The 23,495-nt window shown below is 45.4% G+C and overlaps 1 protein-coding gene and 1 non-coding gene across 3 annotated transcripts; both read left to right on the forward strand.

Moving 5' to 3' along the window:
* The first annotated feature begins 92 nt into the window (after positions 1-92).
* Positions 93-23,090, forward strand: SLC22A5 (solute carrier family 22 member 5). Of its 2 annotated transcripts, NM_001045828.2 has the most exons (10): positions 93-558; positions 8,249-8,352; positions 9,031-9,185; positions 9,807-9,978; positions 11,202-11,328; positions 14,541-14,641; positions 15,866-16,080; positions 17,154-17,336; positions 17,729-17,864; positions 19,080-23,090. In NM_001045828.2, the coding sequence occupies exons 1-10, from the start codon at positions 166-168 to the stop codon at positions 19,165-19,167; spliced, it is 1,674 nt and encodes a 557-aa protein (NP_001039293.2). In that variant the 5' UTR covers positions 93-165; the 3' UTR covers positions 19,168-23,090. The 2 variants fall into 2 exon arrangements, 1 of the variants encoding a protein (NP_001039293.2); XR_005839486.2 differs by lacking the exon at positions 19,080-23,090 and having other exon boundaries at positions 15,866-16,012.
* On the forward strand, positions 1,235-1,328 carry MIR1609-1 (microRNA 1609-1). Its single transcript, NR_035095.1, has one exon. It is a non-coding gene; the product is annotated as a microRNA 1609-1 (primary transcript).
* Positions 23,091-23,495: the final 405 nt, after the last annotated feature.

A 23,495-nucleotide genomic window follows, 5' to 3' on the forward strand; every position in this document is an offset into this window, starting at 1 on the left:
CAGCGCCCGGCCCCACCTGAGTGCCCTCCGCCTGCTAACCCCACCCCCGGCCGCTCCCCCGCTGGTGAGGCCCGGCCCATGGCAAAGCGCTCGGCCGGCGGCAGGGCGGCTCGGGGCCGGCCGCTTTCTGCCCGTCGGTAGCGGCGGGCGCAGTTCGGCCGCGCCATGCGGGACTACGAGGAGGTGACCGCTTTCCTGGGCGAGTGGGGCCGCTTCCAGCGCCTCGTCTTCTTCCTGCTCAGCGCCAGCATCATCCCCAACGGCTTCAACGGTCTCTCCATCGTCTTCCTGGCCGGTACCCCCGAGCACCGCTGCGCTGTGCCGCCCGGAGCCAACCTGAGCGAGGAGTGGCGGAACGCCAGCATCCCGCTGGAGCTGCGCGGCGGGGTCACGGAGCCGAGCCGCTGCCGCCGCTACCGCCTGGCCGTGCTCGCCAACCTGTCGGCGCTGGGGCTGCGGCCCGGTTCCGACGTGCAGCTGGCGGAGCTGGAGCAGGAGCCGTGCCTGGACGGCTGGGAGTACAGCCGCGACGTGTACCGCTCCACCATCGTCACCGAGGTGAGGGGGGCGGCAGGGCTTCGAACCGAGCCTGCCCCGCACCGCGCGCGGTCAGGCTTGTTTGGTGGGTTCCAGCGCAGTGCCGGCCCGAGCCTTCCACCTGCAGAACCCGTGTCTGTCAGAGCTGCGTTCCCGCTGCTCCAGAACAGGAGCTGCCGGCAGGACACGCCGTCCGCACTGTGTTGCCATAGACGGTGTGTGGGTCTCAGCCCTGCAGTCCTGGTCCGCTCTCAGTGGCCCTGAGTGCTCCTGCTTTTAAATCTGGTGTGTTGCATTTAGTTTGAGATCTGAGCTAACCTCTTCTGTTGGCTTCCACTTGTAAAAGCGGTCTCCAGCTGCGGTGTCTCAGCTCGTGTGGCCTGCGTGCAGTGCCTGCTGAGTTGGTGTCAGCTGGTATCTGCAGGGGGACCCTGGGGAGAAAGGGTCGGCCCAGGAGCAACGGGCTCGGCTGGCTTCATTGTTGGTGGTTCAAGGATGTCTCTTTGAACTCATACATCAAAGGGTTTGGTTTATTTTCTTAATAAAGGTGGCAGAAGTCATCCTGCAGGTGCAGCAGTTGAACGCAGCGGGGGAGTTCCATTCTGTGCTGTGCCACAGAGGACCCTGAATTTGCTGCATATCAGCCTGACGTCTTCTGTCCCTGCTCAGCTCAGCTGTGTCCTGCCAGCAGAGCCTCTGACCTGGGCAGCCAGTGAGGCTGAGGCTGTGCTGGTTGTCTTTGTGTCAGGTACAAGCTGCGCAGACCCACAGGCACTGGCTGCCTTAAATCACAAGAAAATACTTAGATTTCAAACTGCAGACAGGACTTTTCGGAAGGCTTGTTTACCATTTATACCGTCCAGTTTCCTGCTTGTGCACGTGAGTAATCTTTGCAGAACTGTAGCAGTGTTTTCTGCTCAGTGGCCTTTGTTCTTTGCTCTGCCAAACAGAGATGGGTGTTTGAGTGCTCAGTGCCTGCTCACTGCTCTGAGCACAGAAATCCTTCTCGGGTGAAGGACCAGAGTGAAGAAGAGAGCGTGGGAGAGATGCCCTCTTAGTGCAGGGAGGCGTGGGCATGGCAAAACTTGCATTGTGAAAACTCCCCTTGAACGTGCACAGTCCTCAGGGCTTGGGTAGCTGCCACAAAGTGTTGCCTCTCCTGTTTCTTAAAGAACTGCTATCTTCACAAAGAGTAAAGCCGCTCTGAATAATTTCCAGATCCTGGTCATTAGTGAAAGGTGTGGCTGTGAAGGGCTGACACACTCTCAGGACAGCATAAGGCAGTTGGCATCCTCTGGAATTCAGCGTTTTGCAGGTGAACATGCTGGTTTTGTCTGGAGTGCCCCAATACGGTGGTTGTCCTGACTGAAGCATGGTTTGTCGGCACACTTTTCTCCCAGCTTCTTCCCTGGGCTTTGACTCAGTGCAAGTTACAGTGTCTGAACTGTCAGAGCATCTTCTAGGAGCTCTGAGATCCCGAAGGAGAAGGAGCTGCTGACTTCTGCTACGACTCTGCAGCAGCTCTGCACAGTTTGGCAGGAGCTGTGTGCCTGGGGGAGGTAACGTTTGGCTCCCCAGACTTTGTGCACCGAGGCAGTATTTTTCTCTTCCTTTAATATTAATGCTTTTGAGCCAGTTTTGCAAGAGCTGTGGCCTTTCGCATACTTGCAGGTTTTCTCTGTTCAACTTGTTGAATTTGCTGGCTTGGTGTTGCCGCTCTCGTGGTTGACTAATGCTGTGTTTGGTTGCATATCTGGAACTTGTTGAATAATCATGAGGACCTTTGTCCCAGATTTCTGGAGCTGACGCGGGGAGGGGGATGGGGCATTTTTAAGAGAGGTTTTTGCACAAATCTCTCCTGACTCCAAGGAAAGCACTCCGCTCTGTTTCTGCTTAGCAGAGGAGACGTACCACATTCAGTTCTCTCATTTGAAGAGAGACTTCCCTTTTTTCCAACAGACACACAGCACAACGGTAGCCAGCCTGCCCTATTTAACAGGTTCCTCGGGAGCAAAATCTCTTTTCCTCCTTTACTTTTGGATACGCTGTATCATGAGGCATAAGAAAAGCTTTTCTTTAGTCAAAGTAACCCTTCCTCCCTATGTCCCATTAAAAAAAGAAAAAAGAATGTAGTCATAAGAGTTGGTGTGTAGTGCTAGGAGAAAGATTATCTGGGGTAATTAAGGGGAAAGGCCAATTCTTCTCCCAGTCCTGCGTGTGAAAGCCTGTTATCTGCTGTGGGATTGAACTGAGCAGTGACTTGGAGCATTAGTAGTCCAAAAGGATCACATCGTGAGGGTATGTTGGGTGATGAAAATGTTTTAGTTTGGGGGAATTCTTACATACTCAAGTATGGGAGTGTTTCTTACATACTGACACTTAAATAGATGAAGAGTTTTGTGTATGTGTTTGTCTTCGGTTTTACAGACATGTGGTACTGTTCATCAGTTTGAAGTCAGCTCAGTGCAGGCATCTTTTGTGCTCCAGAACTGCAGGTTTTGAGCCTGTTGTAGTCTTCACGTGTGTCAGTGGCTGTTTTTGCAAAGGAAGGATGCTCATCGTGCAGTTACTGCAGCACCCTGAAGCCTGCTGTGATGCTGAGACACCGGATGCCTTATGAACCCACGGGGAAAGAAAGTTTCCATGCACGTATGACAGCCCTGAGTTTTCCATTACACCAAGGGATTCAAGTCCTGCCATGCTGGCAGACCCTTGAGTAAGTGATGCCAGACCACCAGGCAGTGGTGATACCTGGAGCGACACAAACATGTAGCACCTCTGCGTCACTGAAGTTTTGATGTTCTCTTTCTGTTGGACGCAAGGAAGGCCGTGTTGTTTTGTAACAGCAGGCTTATGACAGGAGTCTTGACTTCCATAAGCTTCTCTGGTAGGGGAGCCAGCAGCGGAGGCACGAATCAAAGCCAGGTGAGCCAGGTTCAGCGCTGCTGGCCCCATTGTTCACTGCCACACGGTCTCCTCCTCCCTGTGCAGGAAGTCACACCCAGCTCCACGGGACTTCTTGTGCAGGAAGTCACACCTGGCTTTCCATTATTCCTTGTCCATTACAAACAGCACGTCCTCTTTGTTGCTGCAGGGTAATACTGCGTATTTTTCTGGCTGAGGTTGAGATCAACAGTTTCTCCATCTCGGGAGCTGCCCCAGCTGTGAATGTGTCATAGATAAATGAGGCTGTAACCGATTTGTAGGTGCAAAACGTGAGTGTTAATAGTCTAGTCTGAAGGAGAAATATCTCATTTCCAGCTCATAAGTGAATGAGAATAGCACCTGTACTGAAATGCTTTAAAAATGCAGTGGTTTTCATGGTGTGTTATATGAAGCTCGTATTGCAGGGCTGTTCAGCCATGTGATGTAAAACAGGTAGGATTTTTAAAGAGTGATTGACCTCTTGGTGACACCATTGAAATTGAGACGATGGTCATTTAGAGGCACTACGCATGGTGAATGATGGAGCAATGCTCCTGTTAGGATGTCTTTAACTTTAGATTGATAGTCCACCTCTTTCTCTGTTTCTGGTGTCAGTGCCATTTCCTTTCTTTTCCAGCCATCTCAGAAATGGGATGTTTGGGAGAGTTAAGTTTCTTCACGGAAATTATGAAACGTTTGGTGTTTTCCTCTATGTTCTATGCAAGTTTTACTTCTATGGTAGTTTAAAACAACTACAAGGAGAGAAATAGAGCATAATGTATGTTTTGTAGATGCAGGCTTCCATTTTTAGATAAAAAGCTGTGAAAGGACATCTAAAACCACTAAAAATCTTGGATGTCTGAATGTATTTTCAGAGGAAAAGTTGTTTAATAATGCTCAGCACACTCAGCTAAATGGGGAATGTTTACGTGGGTATGATAGAGACCAGATACTGAATGGATGGCTGTAAGTACTCTGTTGTGAGATGGGCACAGGGGCTTTCTGAGAACCTGCCTTGCTTTACAGAGGGAAGCAGTTGGTGGGAGGCAGTGCATGGAAGGGATCCAAAGGGATCATCACATCCACTCCCTGGCTCAAAACTTCTTACTAAAATGTTGATGTTTTAAAAAAGCAAATATTAGCACACGAGCCTATCCCGCTTGGACTGTCATATGGGCAAACATAACTGTGCACAGCTCTCAAAGGTCTTGGTGTTTGTTGTTCTTTGTGTAGGGTTCTGGTTACCAGTACCAGGGAAGCAGTGTTGATCCTGCAGTGGAACATGAATTGAGAAAAGCACTTTTTTTTGGCACCAGTGTGATCCTGAATTATGTTGTTGACCTTGTGATTATTTCTATAACTTTCCGAAGGTATTTGATGGCAGTGTGTGTTTGCTGTGGCGCTGTAATTGCGAGGACTTTGGACGTTTCTGGAGTTCCCCGATATTCAGACTTGCAATTGCCATGTTATGGTGTGTTACCAAATACTGGGCGGATTTTATGCTTAGATCTGATTGTCGTGTTGTTATTAGCAGCTAGTTTGTTGGTTCCTGTTATATCTCCTTGGAAGAGGTGGCAAAATCCCAGTGACAGTTGGGCAGGATAAGGCATCTGCATCAGTGCCTGGGTGGAGCACTGCTGGGCTTCACGTTATGAACGTATGAGGTACCAGCTCTCCTTCCAAGGCAGTTGATGCTCTGCAAGCACAACAGGTGCAGTGCCTATACATAGAAGGAGTAGATAACCTTTACCTCAGTGTGCTTTTGAAGTGTAGAGAGAGCTTGGAAGAAGTACTGTTTGTACATAGGATTTGGCCACAAGTTCAGCTGATGACATTGCTAGAACTTGCCTTGCAGCTTTAGTTTGATGCCTTTATTTACACTGCTGCCTGGTTTTCTGCAGAACTCGAATATTTCATCTCAGAGCCTGAATTTTGTTGTGACTGTGGAGGCACGTGTGAGATTGCTGTGGCTCCCAGCTCATTGCTGCAGGCGTGAGGCGGCTCACAAAGACATCGCCCTGAGCTGATGAGCTCTGCAGGAAGTATTTACAGCCCAGTCAAAGTGCTGCACTCTGAGTAAGAAGATAAGCTTAAATCACAGCAGATGATATCCTTTTCCAAAGTTAAAATAATAATTGTGAGAAAGCCCTGTGCCATGGCATGAGCAGTGGGTAGCAGTGTGGAGGAGCTGACATTTGCAGGGTCGGTAGCTGCTCTTTGGAATAAGGCTGAAACGTGGTGTTCTCCTCTTTGGAGCCACAGCACCTTGCTGAGGTGAGCCTTATCTGAGCCACTGGGGCAAAGGCTTTGCTTACTCAAGGGATACCAGGAAATGAAAATAGCACATGATTTTAGTGCACTGGGTCACAGCATACTGTTTGTGTCCAAACAGCCCTGCCAGCAGCAGGAATCAATCAGTAACTGCTGTTGGGATCCTCGCTGGCCTTCCGACCCTGCTGCTTCAGTGACTTTTTCCTGGGCAATGTACAGTTCGGGGAAGGGTATGGCTGCAGAGTGGTTCTGGAAGGCTGATGCTGTTATCAGTATGGACAGTGTAGACCTGTCTGGTGACTCATTAAAAAGCTGAGGACTTCATTCATTTACTGACTGGGATGAGAGGTAACAGACCTGAAAATCCATCTGTTCTGATGTACCCATGGAGTTTTTGGCTATAAATAAGTGGTATTGCACAACCAAGGTAGTTTTCCCTTGGAAACTCAACACTGAAGTTCTCTTCAGTGCCTGGTCCAAGTGCTCTTCATCGTAACAGCTGCTGTAATTGTGTAAACAGGGTGGACAGAAAAACAAGATAGTAATTAGGGCAGCACCTGAAGGTGTGTGTTTCCACCTGTCATGGCAGTGCAGCACATTTCATAACCATGAACTTTTCCAAGCAGCGTCTCTATATCTCAGCATTCACAGGAGATGTTTGTTACTGGGCACAACGTGCTGGTGTCCAGCAAGCCAAGAGTGGTGCAGGCTTGTGCTGAGCTGCAGGGTGGGAGACAGCCGGAAGGAGACAGCTCATTCTCAGGCACAGCATTCAGCTGGATAGTAAGGGCTTATTTAATAACAGCACTCCATAATCACTGAGCTTCACGTCTGGTTCCAGCGGCTGGCAGAAAGGATTCTTGGAGTGAGTGTGAGTCTGTGTCAGTGCAGCATTTCTGCTGGGAGTGGTGTTTGATTCACCATCACGCGAAGACATGCAATAACCACAGAAGCCTCTGGTCTGTATCAATTTGGTGGTGACCATTCACTGTGTATTTCCAAGGCACGGTCAGCTTTGCCAGAGCTGCTTGGCTGGCATAGGCAGTGTGAGCAGTTATCAGAGAACTGCTCAAACATTCTTCCATCTATAACACAGTGTTTGTTGGGTGAATACACATTTAATCATAAACATGCTAAATTACTGCTTTTAATCTGCATTGTATTAATAATCATAGATGACCATGGTTGGAAGGGATCCAAAGGGATCGTCTCATCCACTCCCTGGCTCTGCACAGGGCCACCCAAAATTCACATCCTATTTCTGGGAGTTGTCCCCTGCTCCAGAAATAGCTTAAAAACAACCGAGTAGAACCCACAGTGCTGAACTGTTTGTAACGTGGGCTGGAAAGGAAGGAGTTATTGGGATCAGCGTCAATATTTTCGTTTCAACCTTTTTAGTGCAAGTTGAAAACTCCCAAAGTTTCCATCACCAAAGCATCACATGTCTGGAGCATCATCCCTGTCTGGAGGACAGCAGTCAGCAGGACCTGGCCTTGTGGCAGAAGTGCTGGTGGGCTCCCAGTTCCCCTCCTGTGCTCAGCAGCCCGTGGGGCACGCAGGACCCGAAGGGCAGCAGCTGCAGGCAGAGCCCAGCAGTGAGGGAGGGGCGGGGGGCATCCCTGCTGCTCTGTGCTTTCTTCTGGTGTTTACCAATGTTTACACACTTCTTTGTTTTTCCCCTTAATAACCAAAACAAAATGAAGGCTCTTTCAATAGCAGCTGTTGATAGAGATAACAAAGTAACACGAATGCTATTTCCGAAAATGAAGTGGCAAAGAGGGTTGCAAACTGTTGCAGTCTTCATTTAATAGGTGTCTTTTTTTTTTTTTTCCCCCTTCCTCTTTTTGCCAACGTGTGTATTCATTTTGAACATCGTGTTTGGCTCGGTGTGTACTTCAGTTGGCGTTCTGAAGATTGGAACTGATGCTTCCCTGGAGAAGTGAGGTGTGCTGGGCTCTGCAGGTCCTGGCGCAGAGCCACGCTTTGCAGTTAGGTCCCTGGTGAGCAGTGAGGTCTCTCCCAAAACCACATTAAAATGTAGGAAAAGAGGAGGCACTTCTTCCCTCCATGTAGTTCAATTTCTCTTAAATTAGAAATGTGAGGTTTTAATGGAAGGGTTCAGCATAGGCAGGAAAAGAAGGTTTGGGGTTTGTAGTGATGCCTGCAAACACAGCAGGATTAAAAGCGAGCTGAATGGGGCGTACGATGAAACTGGGAGTGACCTTCACTTGCATACATGCAGGGGGAGAACCATACGTGTCAGCCATTGACTGTGTAAAGAAAAGCACAGGGATCTGCACCTGAGGTGGTGGTGGTCTCAGGTGGGTGATCTGAAGAGGGACTGGAGCTGGTGGCGTTTGTCAAGCTATGTCTATGCCTTAAGTTGGTTGTTTGTTTCTTCTGTAGAAGCTTTCTGTCTAGAGGGCACGTTTCCCTCGGGCTCAGCCAGCTTGCTTAGAAGGAGGGAGGGGAAATGCTGTTGATTTAAAGTCTTTTATGTTCTTTCTCCTTGCAGTGGAATCTCGTGTGTGACAATGACTGGAAGGGGCCCATGAGTACCTCCCTGTTTTTTGTGGGCGTGCTGCTCGGATCTTTCATATCAGGACAGCTCTCAGACAAGTAAAGTATATGCACCAGAACCACTGGTCTGTGATGTGTCTTGCAAGCAGCTTTTGCACGTGAAGTTTGGTACAAGTGTTTTCTGTGACCACTAACATGTCCTAATTCTGTGACTATCCAATCTGAATGTACACAAAGCTTATAGAGCAAATGTCCAAACTTGGACCGGGATGCCACAGGGATCACTGGTAGGGGTTATATTTGCCAGTTTATTTTTTCAGTGCAATCACTTCTGCAGCAAATTGGTTTTATGCCAGAAGGTGTAAGAAAGAGATGCTTCACTTTTTTCAAGCATTTTCCTTGTTGTTCTTTTAATATACTGATCTCAGTAGTGAACTGTTTCCAGCATAGAGGTGGAGCATCTCTTATTGCTTTCACATTGTAAATAATGTTGCTGACAGTGAGTTGTCTCCCTGCCCGCTCTGTCGGGAAGGAGTGAGTGGTGTCTCAGCACACACCTAAAGGTGACTTGGCTATGTGACCCTTGCAATATTGTTTTCTCATTTCCTGTGGATCTCTTCATGTATTTAGAGTAGTTGTGCATGTGCTGTTTCCTGTATCTTTGCTTCTTGCAGATATCTTATATCTCCCTAAGTATACACATGAGTAATTTCTTTCTGAAGATTTAATTCATGCTGTTCTTTTCTTATTTTTTTCTTTTCATCTAATCCATGGAAGATTTGGCAGGAAGAACGTGCTGTTCTCAACTCTGGCAATGCAAACCATCTTCAGCTTCATTCAGATCTTCTCTACCAGCTGGGAGATGTTTTCCGTGTTCTTTTTGCTGGTCGGCATGGGACAGATCTCGAACTACGTGGCAGCGTTTGTTCTTGGTATGGAAGTCCTGCTGGGCGCAGAATGCTGTCTGTTGTCCTGTGTGCTTCCCTGCTTAGGGCTGGCTTGTTTTGTCAAGAATCACTGTTAAGAGTTTGTCCTCACCACATGCAGATGACTCATGCTTTCTTTGGAAGTTTCCAGCCGATAGAATTGCAGTCTGAGTTAATTCAGTGGGTTAACAGAGGATTCGAGTGTTTGACTAATAGAGAAATAGAGAATTCCAGAAGGTCTTATGGACTAGGGCCTAATCTAGGCATCTCTGAATTACCCTTGAAAGAAGCTAGTCTCTCCCTAGGCTGCAGAAGACCCTATGGAGATCAAGCTGAAGTTAAGTCCTAGCATAACTGATGGTTTTAAGTCCTCAGGTACAGTAGATCATAAAAACATAGAAATACAGAAGAGTTGGCTACTTCTAGCTACAGAAATACTATATGGTCTGATTAGTTACCTTTCATACTTATAATTACTGGGTTGATGCAAGATCATCACATGAGGCAGATCTGTGGTGCCTCCAATACTGCATGGCTATGTTCTATACTGCCCCATGTAGTATGTCGCAAAGCCAATTGTGGTTGCTATTATGTCAAAATAATAATCTCCACTCTTGTTCTGAACAGGCACAGAAATTCTTGGCAAATCCATTCGTCTGCTGTTCTGCACGTTGGGCGTTTGCATCTTTTATGCCTTTGGCTACATGTTGCTGCCACTGTTTGCGTATTTCATCAGAGACTGGAGGATGCTGCTGCTGGCACTTACTTTACCTGGGCTGCTCTGCATCCCACTGTGGTGGTGAGTATAACAAAAACAGAAGACTTTAGTCTTTAGAAGTCTTGTCAGTGGGTTTTTAAGAGCCAGATGTCAGCCAGGCTTTAGCATTGAGACTCAGGAGTGGACAGAAGAGTGTTCATTGTATCCTTTGCTGTTCACAGTTGTTTAGCCGTAAGTCTACAGCTTTGTGAATGGTGTCTGTCTGACTTATGCCAGATGAAGTTAGTCTTCATTTTCCTTGAGGGTTCTGGAAAATTAAGTGATTATGCATGGAGAAGAGGGCAGGGGAGGGGAAGAAAAAAAAAAAAAACCTCATCCTTCTGCATCAAATAGCACCTGTTAGGTGTTAGGTAAAGGCCTAAACTGAAGGCAGAGATGAAAAAGCAGTTATTCTGGGGAGTGACATGGTGACATACACAGAGGGTGGTGATGCACTGAACAGGTTGCCCAAGGAGGCTGTGGATGCCCCATCCCTGCAGGCATTCAAGGCCAGGCTGGATGTGGCTCTGGGCAGCCTGGGCTGGTGGTTGGCGACCCTGCACATAGCAGGGGGTTGGAACTGGATGAGCATTGTGGTCCTTTTCAACCCAGGCCATTCTATGATTCTGTGATTCATTGTATGACAGAGATCTGAGAAGCTGTAGCTGTAGAGCAGTCCTTGCACACCTGTGCAACCTCAGTATTTCCTGCCTTAAGTTAAGGAAATGCTGCTTTCCAGTGTTGTGACTTGTAGTGTTTAAGTCGTCCACATGGTGGTGGTGTTTCTTCACTTACATATTAAAAAAAAAAGTGCATCTGTCTTTACTTAATGAAGCTGAAAGACTCACACAGATTTCACTTTCTGCAAACAGTCACATGCAGCCAAGTCAAGTAATGATTTTATGTGCCTTAGTCGCGCTAAGCAGATGCCTCTTCATCTACAGAATGCTGCTTGTGTATTCACGTCTGAATTTCTTTAATTAAACCATTTTCCCCGTACTTTTAAAGTTTCTGTCACTCTTTCTTTTTTTTTTTCCCTGAATCATTCCTCAGCTCTTTTGTACTCTTAAAATACATGAACATGTTTTAGTCTGTTCTTCAGCCTATGAGTCAGCTCTTGTAAATCTGATTTCTGTTGTCTTAGCTTTAATTTCTGCAAGACATGTCAAGTTTTAAGCTCTTTGTGCCTGGAACAACATGTGTTGGTGTCTGAAGCAGCCCATTCTTTGGAAATGCTGGCATGTTATTCTGAATCTTTCTTGCAGGATCATTCCAGAGTCTCCACGATGGCTGATCTCTCAGGGACGGTTTCAAGAAGCAGAAGACATCATCCGAAAGGCTGCAAAAATTAATAAGGTTACAGCCCCAGATGTAATCTTTGACCCCAGCGAGGTAAGATTCACGTAACAGTCAGGTTGTTTGCTCGGCCTGTTAGTATCTATGGAAAGCAGTTAATTTCCACTTTTGCCTGCACTGTATCATGCACTTCTGAAGTGGTTAAAAGTTCATCCTTTGCCTGAAAAGCCTTAAAGCAAAATACCCTTTCACTGTTCATTAAGGTTTGAAAAGCCCTTGCTGTCCCAATCCCATGCAACATTCAAATGAAAACGTCTTTGTTTTAATATGGCTGACAGCTTTATTTTCTATTTAAACCACATTTTTGGAAGGGAATGTAATTAATTTGGTTTGCCTATTGCTTTATGATCTGACTATGTCCCAGATGAGGCCAGCAAATTAGCAGGAAGTCTCGTTTATCCCAGTGACTCTGAATACAGCGGATCTCCTTAGCCCAGGCAGGTGACAAGTGGCTTCTTTGGGTCTTCCAGGCATCTGAGACCTGGCCACATTGCACTGAGGAGTGTATGCCTTAGCACCTAACGGGGAATTCATAGTATTCTGGTCTCTTACTCTGTTTTTCCTCCAGCTTCTGATCTTTTTGGACAGAAATATCTGATTCTGAGTGGTTGGATATAGATAATACTTATGTTCTGGACAGATTTTATGCTTGTGTGCTCTAATAGAAAACTAATCCTAGCTGATGGCACTGGAAATAGTTCTCTTCAAGTTCTACTTCATGTAGAGGAGATCAAAACTTGAGCATCCTTGAGCTGGAGTAGTTAGCAGTAAAATTGTTCTTGTTTCCTTCAGGTATCTTTGAGCTGTTGGTGTCCTTAAGCTGTAGAATGAGTTCCACATTCATTTATTCACAGGTCAGACAGACAAATTGTTTGCATAATCCAGGGGAATGGGCACCCGCATAGGCACATCTGTAGAGTCTATGTGGGCACAGTTGCTCAGCTGTATTCCCACTGACACTAGACACTGTCTAGTTGTCGATAAGAAAATTGATTGTTCCTATCCCTGTACATTCACTTGATTTACAAAGCCTCTCGGGTCTTCCAGTCTGAGCCAAATGTTTAGTCATTAAACTCAAATGTGTTGCTATTGAGGTTGAAAAGGCTTCATTTGGCTAGCAGATAGCTGAGGTGCAGACAAGACTACTTATTTAAGCTAAATTCTAGATGGTAGGATAGACATCCTGGCCTTGCTGGAACAGAATACCCAAAAAATCTAGACCTTCTGATGATGGCTTTTGCACTGCACTTCTATTGGAGGAACCTTTTTTTTTGTTGTTGTTCTTGCTTTCTTTTCCTTTCCTTCTCATGCTTTAAGCATGAAAACTCGTCTTGTGCCAGCAAGAGAACAGAAAATGAGCTCTGGCTCCAACATTCAGTTAGGGTCATCATCCCTGGAATGCCTCCATTTTTCTGTTCTTAGAAAGAAATACTGATCTGTTCACCATCTCTGAGTGGGGCTGGATTGTGAAGCAGCAGAACGCTGCACACTTCCCCAGGGAGGGAGACTGGAACAGGCTGGATGTTTCTGATCACAGAGATTAAAATCATAGCACATCAACCTCCAGAAACACAGTTTACCACTCAAAGAAAAAGGAACTAGGTTAACAGGCGTTTGTTTAACTGCAGAACTCCCAACCATCTTTTTTTCTTTTCTTTTTTTTTATTAAGCTGTGACAAAATAACTTGTGCAAAGCCTTTCTTCATCTGCAGTCCGTTTATCCTCTTCTTTTGTGTGCTTTCTGAAGAAAGCTGGCATCTTCCCCCAAGGTTTTAGGAAACATGTTTACAGTGCAGCAGGGTTCTCAGAAACAGGCTGGCCCTGAGGCACTGTGCAATTGGAATGGAGGAGCTCACGGGGCTGCTGTCCAAGGAGTATTCCTCTGAAGTGTTTAGACTCCGAGGTTTCAAAACCAGTTTGGATTTCAAAACCAGTTCAGGTTCAGCACAGATACTCTGGTACACAGGTACAGTGACTGATCACAAACGGTCCATGGAGCGTCAGCAGGGCCTGGTTGGCTGAATTGTCTGATGTGAGGGAAATAAACAGGTTTGGATGACAGGTTTCATTCCAGATCACTTTGCCTTCCCTTCCCTTCTTGCTCTGTCCTGTCCTGCTAAGGGACTGTATTATCTGGCAGGGCCCTTTTTTCTCATCAGTGATATAAGTTTTGCATTGTTCTTGGTTTTGTGGTTTGTTTGGGTTCTCTTTTTTCTTTTTTCTGTGTTTCCTGTTTGTAGATTTCTTGGCAACAAAGAGTGGCAGAACTGGAAAGCACAGGGGAAGGATCATGTGATTTAAGAGAAAGGACTGTGAGCTGAGAAGCTGCTGCAGCTCGTGATGGGGGAGGCTTAAGCTGAGGCAGAGTGAAAGCTATCCAATGCAAAGAGCTGTTTGCCTTTAAGAGAAAATTAAGATTTATGAAGGCAAATGCACTGAATTTTGGAGTGCGTGAGCAGTAAAATGCTGTTTTATCTTCCAGGTCTTCAGAATGAAATATTGATTGGAAATAATATTCTCTTGGCTGCAGAGGTTACATGAACTTCATGCTTGTGAGATGTGGAGGAGAAAATACATGTTTTGAGTTGAGGGACAAGACTTGAGGGTTCTGTATCAGTCTCCAACAACTAACTTGCAAAATATCACCTACCTGAGATGGAGGAGAAGCTGATGTGGAACTAAGTTTAACAAATGGTTGCTTTTATCTCTTTACTGGTGTGCTGGAATGCATCCAACTTCTTCCATTGAACCTGTCTGATGTTCTAGGGGAAAAAGAGTTGTAAGCTGAACTAATACAAAGTAGAGGATGTTAAGGTAGGCCAGGCAGAGAGAGTTCAGAAGCGTTTAAAGTAGTGAGTGCACTGTATTGGAGTGACAATCTTACTTTGGGATCATTTCCACACACCGTAGTGTACACAGTGCACACAAAAGGCATTCAGTCTTTAGATTTGTAAATTAAAGCTGCTGCTTTGTAAGTCAAGCATGAAAGTTAAAGTAAGCAGCTTCGTTTATGGAGCCTAAGGCAAAGAAAATGCTTACTAATTTCAGCTCAGATGTTAAGTGACTTTGAGAAGGAGCAGCTATTTTCACGGATACTTGTCTCCTGTGCCTATATACCTTTGGTTAAAAGCAAAGCACCCACGTGTACTCAGAATACTGGTGTGTAAGTCAAGCCAGCGGGCTTATTGTCACAACTGTTCCACTTGCAGGATGCTGATGTTCCATGCTTTTTGTTTGCTTGTTTCCAGCTGCAAGATTTGAGTTCCCAGAGGCAACAGACATACACCATTTTGGATCTAATGAGAACACGAAATATCCTCACTATCACGATTATGTCAGTGATTCTGTGGTAAGCAGGAGTGTGATTCAGGAATATGTAGGCACAAAAGCAATAAAACGATAAGGAACTGCTCTTTGAACACTGAAGTATTCTAAAGAGGTACGAGCAAAACTGGTTAGCTCTAAAAACAATGGCCTGAAGTGACATCATGCTATTTATGTAGGTTCTTTGTTACATGTGCTGACGGGCACATAGTAAATGAAGTTTTGCAATGAGAAAAAAGAGTCAGCGTTGTGGACATTAGTTGCATATCTTAAATGCTCTTGCAAATCCTGCAGGAAAGTATTTGGTGGCTTTGGGCTAGTTTTCAACTGGTTTTACCTTGTTGGTCAGTTGCCTAATCTGTTTTTAAATCATTTCCCAAAATGTAAAGTATCCTATGCTGATTCACAGCAACATTTCATATATATACCCATGGTACATTCTGAATTATGGATTGGAGTTCTCTGCAGAAAGTGTAATTGCATCAAGGTTTGCCAGTGTGATAAGCTGAGGCAAACTGCTACTAACAGTGTGTTCCAGCAAGAACAAGTAGGTTTGTTTAATACAAAAATAACCCCTAAAAGCCCCATGTTGTACAGCATCACAGAAAATACCGCAGAATAACTGCTACTGAAGAGAATAGCTTTTACTGGCACGTTATACACACCGACAGGGGGATTACCTCTGTTATCCTAGGCAATTTATTTTAAGCAATTGAACCATGAAGGTTGTTCTCATGTGAAGTGAGAACTAAATTTTGGTCAATGATACACTTAATGCTGTGCAGTGACTTTGCTCTAGGTTCTGCTATAACATAAATGCAATGGGAAGCGAAGTGCTGAGTGCTCTGTGCAGATCTTGGACACATGCTGAGCCAGTATCCCTATTTACCACGTGCTGCATGCTAGTGAGGCATAACCTCCTTTTCCCAGTATCTCTGAAACAACGTAGATTTTATCTCCAGAAACACTTGTGTGTTTCCCCTGGTCACATGTGCCAGTCTGGCAGTGATACAGTCAAGATGGCACTGTTCCCAGCCACTAAACTCCATCTTGTTAACCCAGGCACAGAGCCATGCAAATACAACTTGAATGGTATCCTGCCAACTTTGGGCACGGCAGAGAAAAGCTCAGGTTGTTTGGATCTGCCAGGATGCCGTACTCCTTTTGTCTGAGCTCATTCAGCAGGGAGGGTAACGACCCAGAACGTTCTAAAGAGCAATCTCACGGATGGATGGTGTTCTTCTTTCAGGATGATAATCTCCGTCGGTTACTTTGGACTTTCTCTTGACACACCCAACTTGCACGGCGACGTCTACTTGAACTGCTTCCTCTCAGCAGTGATTGAGGTTCCAGCCTACATTATCTCCTGGCTGCTGCTTCGAAATCTCCCCCGACGGTATTCAATGGCTGCTGCGTTATTCTTGGGAGGCTGTGTTCTTCTCTTCATTCAGCTGGTGCCTTCACGTATGGAATCATTAGTTGATCTCAAACACACATGATAGGTGAAGTCCAGTGCCATGCATTGGGCAGATGTGGAGGAAAAGTATCCTGAAGGGACTAAATATAGACGTATGTTTCCTATTTTTGCCATCCTTCCTTGGTTCTCAGTGCTCCAGCACTGGGAGCTCACAAAATATACCAACTCAGATATGTTTTTAAAGATAGGTCCTTGGTTCTGTGGTCTGTTTGGATCAGTACCGTAGTCCAGTTTTGCCCTAATGTGGATCTTTGGCAAGGTGCTCTGGTAAACTCGTGGAGGTTACCTGAAGGCTGCAGAACTTGCTTCTTAAAAGACTGTCATTGACTGTTAATGTGGAAGTATTTTTGATAAGCAAAGATGCTTGCACTGCACTAAAGTTAATAGTCGAAATGTTTGACAAATCTGAGGAGAGCAAATTAACATTTATTGGATATCAAAACAGCACGCATCTTCAGGGTGGTTAGATTGAGGGTTATAGACTCTTCTCTGGTGAGGAGGTCAAGTATGATGGGGGAGTAGTCTTGTTGCTTAGCACTTCTTTATTCTTTGATTAGTAAACAAATCAGAATGAGTTTATTTTACATAGGTAATGCATGAGTCACTCTTTTTTCCAGAGTTAGTTGGAAACTGATACGATCTGTTTTAATTTTCCAATTTCCAATCCAGCTGCCCCGGTTAAAGTCAGCTCAGCATTGTAGGATTGACTGATAGCTAGGAAAGTTAAGGAGAAACCAGAGTGGCAAAGTAAAATCACTTATTCAAATGCTTAACTTTGCTCAATTTATTAAAAAGGGATAGGTGGCATTGTTTGGAATCTTGAGGAAAACTTCTGAAGTTGTTGCCCTGTTGTACTTATTTTTTAAGATCCTCCAGAGGAAAGTGGAAGTGTTGACTCCTGGTTTAAAAGAAAGAAGTTGCCCATGCTCAGGCACATGTGCAGGAAAAATGGACGCCATATAATGCAATTAATTACACAGGAGCTATGCAATCACAGTAAATTTACTAGATACCATGAACTGCCAAGAGTTTTATTGAAGCTCTTGCATTTTAATTTCAGATCTTCGTGCCCTATCTATTCTCCTGGTGATGTTAGGGAAGTTTGGGATCACATCTGCCTTTTCAATGGTTTACGTTTACACGGCTGAGCTCTACCCAACGGTAGTGAGAAACATGGGAGTTGGAGCAAGTTCCATGGCGTCCAGGCTTGGCAGCATCCTCTCACCTTATTTTGCTTATCTTGGTAAGTGAATGTGCTGGGGGTGCTCTGGTGGATGGAAAGCATTGCTTCAGTGCTGCCTGCAAGGCTTAGGACAGAACTGTACCTCAGTGCAAGACCCAATTGCAGGGTTTAACATAAACCAAAGCCAAATCAGTTCTGCTCGTTTGCCCTCATTCTTGAATCCTCTCAGGCATTGTGTGTGTGTGCCTATGAAGACTGTCAGCTGCCCAGCACTGCAGTACTTGAGTCCATGCTGTGGGTCTAGAATCTGTTGTGACACCACGGAGGTCAGGGGACACCAGCTGCTCTGGATGCTGTACTGAGGGGGTTTTTGTTTTAACTAACAGCTGTTCTAAAGTACAAACATTGTCAGTGACTTGGAACTGATGCTAGCTTTTGTTGCATTCTGCTAGGTGCCTACGATAGATTCCTGCCTTACATCCTGATGGGGAGCCTGACCGTGCTATCGGGAATTCTGACTCTGTTCCTGCCAGAAAGCTATGGTATGCCTCTTCCTGACACAATTGAGCAAATGCTGCTGGTAAAAGGGTAAGTATTGCCTTCTGATTTTTATACATCTGTTTTATCTATAAATTTAAGTGCATGCCTCTGCCTATGTCCCCTTTCGTAGAGTTTTGCTTAAGTATTTGATTCACTCTAAAGCGTGATGGAAGGGCTAGTTCTATAGAGACTGCTGCAGTCACAGCACAAGTAAGTAAGGGCCAGTATACCTGTGTACTACAGAAGCTGCTGGTTAAAAGTTGGCTGTACTTACAAAGGAATTCTAAGAGTTCTAACAGTGACTGAAGAGTTACAAAGCATTGTCTAAGGGATATTGTTCTGGAGAGAGGTGGGATGCACTGCACTAAGAGGGGCAAAGTATCTTTTCTGCTAGGATGGCTGACCTGATAAGGAGAGCTTTAAACTAGAGGGGCTGCTGGCAGCAGCCTTGTGAGGGACTGGTGGGCAGGGGTGATGTGGAGGAAAGGGGATGCAAAATCAGCAAAAGCAGGCTTTTAGGCAGCACCAGCTCCAGCACTGCACAAAAGTAAGGAAATATCTACAGCACTGTTCTGGGGAAAGGCAGGGGGTGGGGGAAGGCACTTTCTGTGACATCAGCCTGCTGGGGTGCCTCTCTGAGGTGCCTATACGTGGTGCGTGCAGCATGAGGAGTAAACATGAGGAGTTAGATTTGTGTGTGCAGTTGCAGATCTTGTTGGGATCACGGAGACGTGAGACAGCTCCCGTGACTGGAGTGTTGCAGTGAAGGGATACTGGCAGGAGAGAGATAGGAAGGACAGACTTTGCTTTATATGATTGCTTTGAAAGGTATAGTGACATTTTATGGATTTAATAACCAGCTCACTGACAAAAATATTTTCAGCCCACAGTGGTGAGGTAACAATTCTGGCTGAAAGTGAGATTTTTTGTTTAGTTAAACGGGCTTTATTTTTACTCTGTATGTTTTAAATGATTCTGCAGTATCAAACTGTCACAAAGTAATTTACCTTTCGAAGTTCTTAATGTGGTGCAGATACTGCTGAATTCTTCCAATTTATTTCAGCTGACCTAAAAAAGCATTGAGTTGGGCCTTCTGCCGTGGCTCTGAGTGAAGGCAGTCACCCACGGATAGAAAAGGACCCATTCAACTGAAGTTAACAGAATATTAAACTTAGAGTCTGTAATGTCAAATAGGGTTCAGAATAACAGTCTTCTTTCTCTGTTTGCTCTTTTATTCTATTTTCCTTTTTCTTTTTTTTCCAGACTAGAATACAGGCCTGCATCTAGTGCCAAAAGGAATTCAAAGGAGGAAGAAGAAAATCCAGAGATTTTTAAGAGCACAGCTTTTTAATGAAATGCCTACTTCCTGATGGACTGCAAGTTAAATGGATTTGCTCCTAGTGCTCATTCTAGAAAAGGGCTAGTGGCAACACTTCTTCCTGCAATCTTAACCTTATTTATTAATTTAAACACTGTGTTCCATATATTCTCTTTTTATATGACCACAAATACTGTGTAGCCTTCACTGATTTTTTCAGCCAGTTGTTTTTAGGCGTTAATACCAAGGAACAGTATCTGATCAGACCTTTGGAAGTAAGTGTGTAGCTGAGCTGAATGATACTTGAAAGTGAGTTGAAGGGCTGGCGGAGCACCTGGACTCCACAGTGAGTCTCCAGAGCTAATGCCCATCCAGAATTTAGAAATGCCAGAAAAAGCTGCTAATTACTTTTGATTTCTTGACTTCTGTCTTTGGACAGGAAACTTATTTATTACAGTGAAGGTTATGCAAACATGCCTCTGTGATCTTACTCAAGTGACTTTGCACGTGCTGAGTTTGCTAACAGATTCAGAAAGATGCAAAGAAGGATTTTTGAGAAGGAATTCTAACTTGGTGTGTTGTGATTCAGTGTAGGCTGAAAGGATGGTCTTGCACAGAACACAGCATTGAAGTTTTGCTGACAGAGTCCTCTTGAATCCAGTGCTGGATTTCAGCTACAGCTTTCTGATGACGTTGTTTACATCTGACACTGGAACATGGCCCATTTTAAGGCTGTATTTATTTAAAATGATGCAGAAGGTTTCGTCTGTGTGTGGAGAGGGTGGTGGTGGTGTGAGCTTCTTCCCTTTTGGTGAGTGCTGGAAACTTTCTTTCTGAATTCTTTGGGTTTTTAAACCACAGTCTGTGCAGTGTGGATGGCAGAAGCTATTCTTCTGTCTTAGTTCTGTCCTTGCTATGCACACACACACACACACACACACACACACACGTGCACATACTATCAGTAATCCATGCCACTGTGTTGACCTCATGGTGAGAATTCCCGAGATCAACATTTACAATGCATTTCTGACCACTGGTTTTTGATTCTTGGCTGCCTACTGTACAACGCTGTGAGGTCTGTTATTTCACTTCACTCCTGTTAATTGTTAATTGTGTTAAGACTGCTTTTAAAAAATCACATTGAAAATCTGCTGAGGCTCTTCCTTGGGTCACAGCAGCACCCTTGGCATTGCCTGTGTCTGTTTAAACATGTGCATACACATGGTCTCATTTGTGCCATTCTGAACTTGCACTGCATTACAGTGTGACAGATGTGTGTGGTGAAAGCATTCATCCCATGGCATTTGTTTGTGTGTTGTCCTGTCTTGTAGAGGCTGAATGAGCAGAGCATGAATTGTTCTGCTCAGGGCTGGCGGGGCCTTGCTGGCTGCTGGCCATGGGGCATTGTGCTGCTCTGTGCCAACATGCAACATCAGCTGGTCCAAGGCTTTTGTTAACCACAGCTCTGTACCCTGTCCTTGCCAACCAGGCTTTCTTAAGCTGTAGGGTTTCGCTGCTTTCCCTGCATCTTCTCACCTGCGTGCTCAGTGCTCTGACTGCTGGGTGCAGCAGGGACTGGCTGGTGGTAGCAGGCCCAGAGCAATACAGGGAGGCTCACTGTTGTTGTCGTCAGCTCCTCTGGGAAGAGAAATCCCAAAGCTTTGGCAGGTTCCACATCACTTCTGGTTGATAGAAGGCCCTTGGCTGGTGGGTTTAAAATGCACTGTGTGATTTGAAAATGGAGCATGCATTGAGAATCTGAATTTTGCAAGCTTCACTGTGCATCCTGTAATAGCCTCAGTGTGTGCAAGTAGGCTTCAGGAAAGTGCATGAAAGCAGGCAGGCTGTGTGCTCAGCCCAAATCCATGATTCTCTTTGTCACATTGCCCACCTTTTGCAGAATACTCATTGAAATTGTAAGAATATGCTCTACAAGTCAGCACAAATAATTGCCTTTGTATGCCATGTCTCTGTTAGGCTGATAGGAACTGGACCATTGAGAAGCAGCTTTTTTGTGCTGCAGAAGAAACCTCACCCACAGGAATGTGAGGCAAAACATTCAGCTGCACTTCCCTGTCACGAATTTGCCAATGTAAACAGCCCTGTCCCATGAATCTTTTCCTGTAAACTGTTTCAGAAGATATCCTGAAATGTAAGCTACGTGCCTGCCTGAAATGTGACCTGCCATGGAAATTCCTGCTGAAGCCCATCCAACGTCTCATTTAGCTGTTATCTTTAATCTGCTGTTTCACACAGGTTATGAGCCTTCATGTGCCTCGGCAGCAGGCTTTTGTTCTTGATGATTCTTATGTTTATTAAGAGCTTGTTTGGGATTTTAATATGATTAAATTGGGGGAATTTCCTGGTCGTGACTAATCCTACTACAATGACAACCTCTGTGCCACAGGTTACATTTTCTTCCTCACTAATCTTAAGATCCAAAAGTGAGTCAGAAGCAATCCATTTAATATAGCATCCTGTGTTACTTTGTTTACTTTCCTCTCCTGCCCTAATCCTCGAGCTTATCTCTGCAACAGGGAACTTGTTTTGGTGTGAAATCAGAATCCGGGTGCTAAGTATTCCCAAAAGAATCCCAGGGGATGTTTCAGTAGCATCACTGGGCAGGGGTTTTGATCTGGGCAAGCAGGATGCAGGTGGAGAGCCTGACCCAGCTGTGAGGGTGACATCAGTGCTGGCAGTAGGTCAGATCTGCACCAAATGGGCTGTGGATGCCCTCTGTACCAAACGGTGGAGACAGTGCTAGGGTCAGATTGCACCTGGTTAATGCATGTGCTGCTTAGTTGTGCAGAATCTGTTCCGCTGCCCCTTGTGGAAGGCCTTGTTTCGCTGAGAGCTCTCCTGTTGTCCTCAAAGAAGTGAGGAGTGATGCTTTGTAAGGGGTTGGGCAGAAGTTGCCTATGAAAGAGGGGCTGTGGTAAAACCAGGAGTGTGGTCATGGCACAGGAAGGTTACACAGAATTTGGCTTTCAGCTGAACGATAACCTGGGAGATGCAGGAGGGCTGTGATGCCCTCAATGTGCATTACAACCATTGAGATCTCTGGTCATGGAACATTGCTGCACGCTGCAGGATCTCCAGTGAGGAAAACAGCATTAAGGCCGTGGCTTGGAAACTGGGTTCCCTTCATTCCCACCTCTTTGATTCCTTTCATCTCCCTGGGAGAGATGCACAGCCCCGTGACTTTGGTTTCTTTGCTTGCAAGTGGGAATATCATTAGCTCAAAAAGTACCACAGCTGCTTCAGACTGAAGCTCACACACAGCAGTGTGTGATGCTCTGATACGACTCTCCTGGCTCTGGATGTTGTGCTCTCAAGAACATCTTTAATGTTCTGTCCTTCAGAAGCAGCTCGGGATGGCTGCTGACAGTCAGGCTGAGGAGAAGCATCACTTCAGCATTAATTTTCTCTATGCACTTAAGTACGTTGTAAAAGTGTTGTTCTTCCAGGGGACTTTCCTTTTGAGAGATGATGATACTGTATTGCTGATCTGGTGGAACTTGAGATGAATGTGAGTTATCCCCACCTCTGTTTACAGCTGCTTTTGTTTCCTGGCCTCACCCACGGGGGTTCATTTATCAGCTCCCTGGGGGCCATGAGCACAACAAGCACCTGAGGAAGCAGTTGGGACGGTCTCTGTGATTAAATTTGTATTTCACTATTTGTAGAATAGGACCTTAACTTGAGAAGCCTTTGCTTAAAACACAGAATCAGCTTAGGTAGCACAACGTGATGCTCATACGTGCCTTTGGGGTGCTTCGACCTGCTGGAAATGGCCACAGCCTTGTATATAGAAACTATGGAAATTTCTTCTGAGAATGTAAATACTCTTAACTAAATTGATTCTTACCCCTGTTGTTGTTTTTTTTTTTATAGAAAAATGCTTGTTGTTTGTAAAATCCTGAATAAAATCATATCTGGGATTCTCATTCAAATGGAGTATTCTCATCGTTTATTGCATCATCTTTTAATGTGATATACAAAGAACAGAGGTGCTTCTTTTTATAGTCCTGGAGACCTTACGATGGTTGATTTCTTCTTGTTGATGTGTTCTAAGCCAAGGGTGTGGGGGGGGGGGGGGGGGGGGCTCATCAGTGTCTGTTGCTGCTGTCTGTAGCTCCACAAATGGTCTTTAAAAACCTGAGCAACTCTTCCTGTCCTACTTTATTTCCTTCCCAACCATGAGTTCAGTGTGACAGTGGGAAGCAGTGAGGTGAGTTAATGGGGTGCCTGGAACTCAGTGGGCTGCTGATGGGATGCTTGGCTGCAGGATGAACTGCTGCTTGTAATCCTCCAATGAAGGGCTGTAGACGAAGCAGGGTGTAGGACTGGTGTTTAGG

Source organism: Gallus gallus, chromosome 13 (assembly GCF_016699485.2).
Source record: "Gallus gallus isolate bGalGal1 chromosome 13, bGalGal1.mat.broiler.GRCg7b, whole genome shotgun sequence".
Lineage (NCBI taxonomy): Eukaryota > Metazoa > Chordata > Aves > Galliformes > Phasianidae > Gallus > Gallus gallus.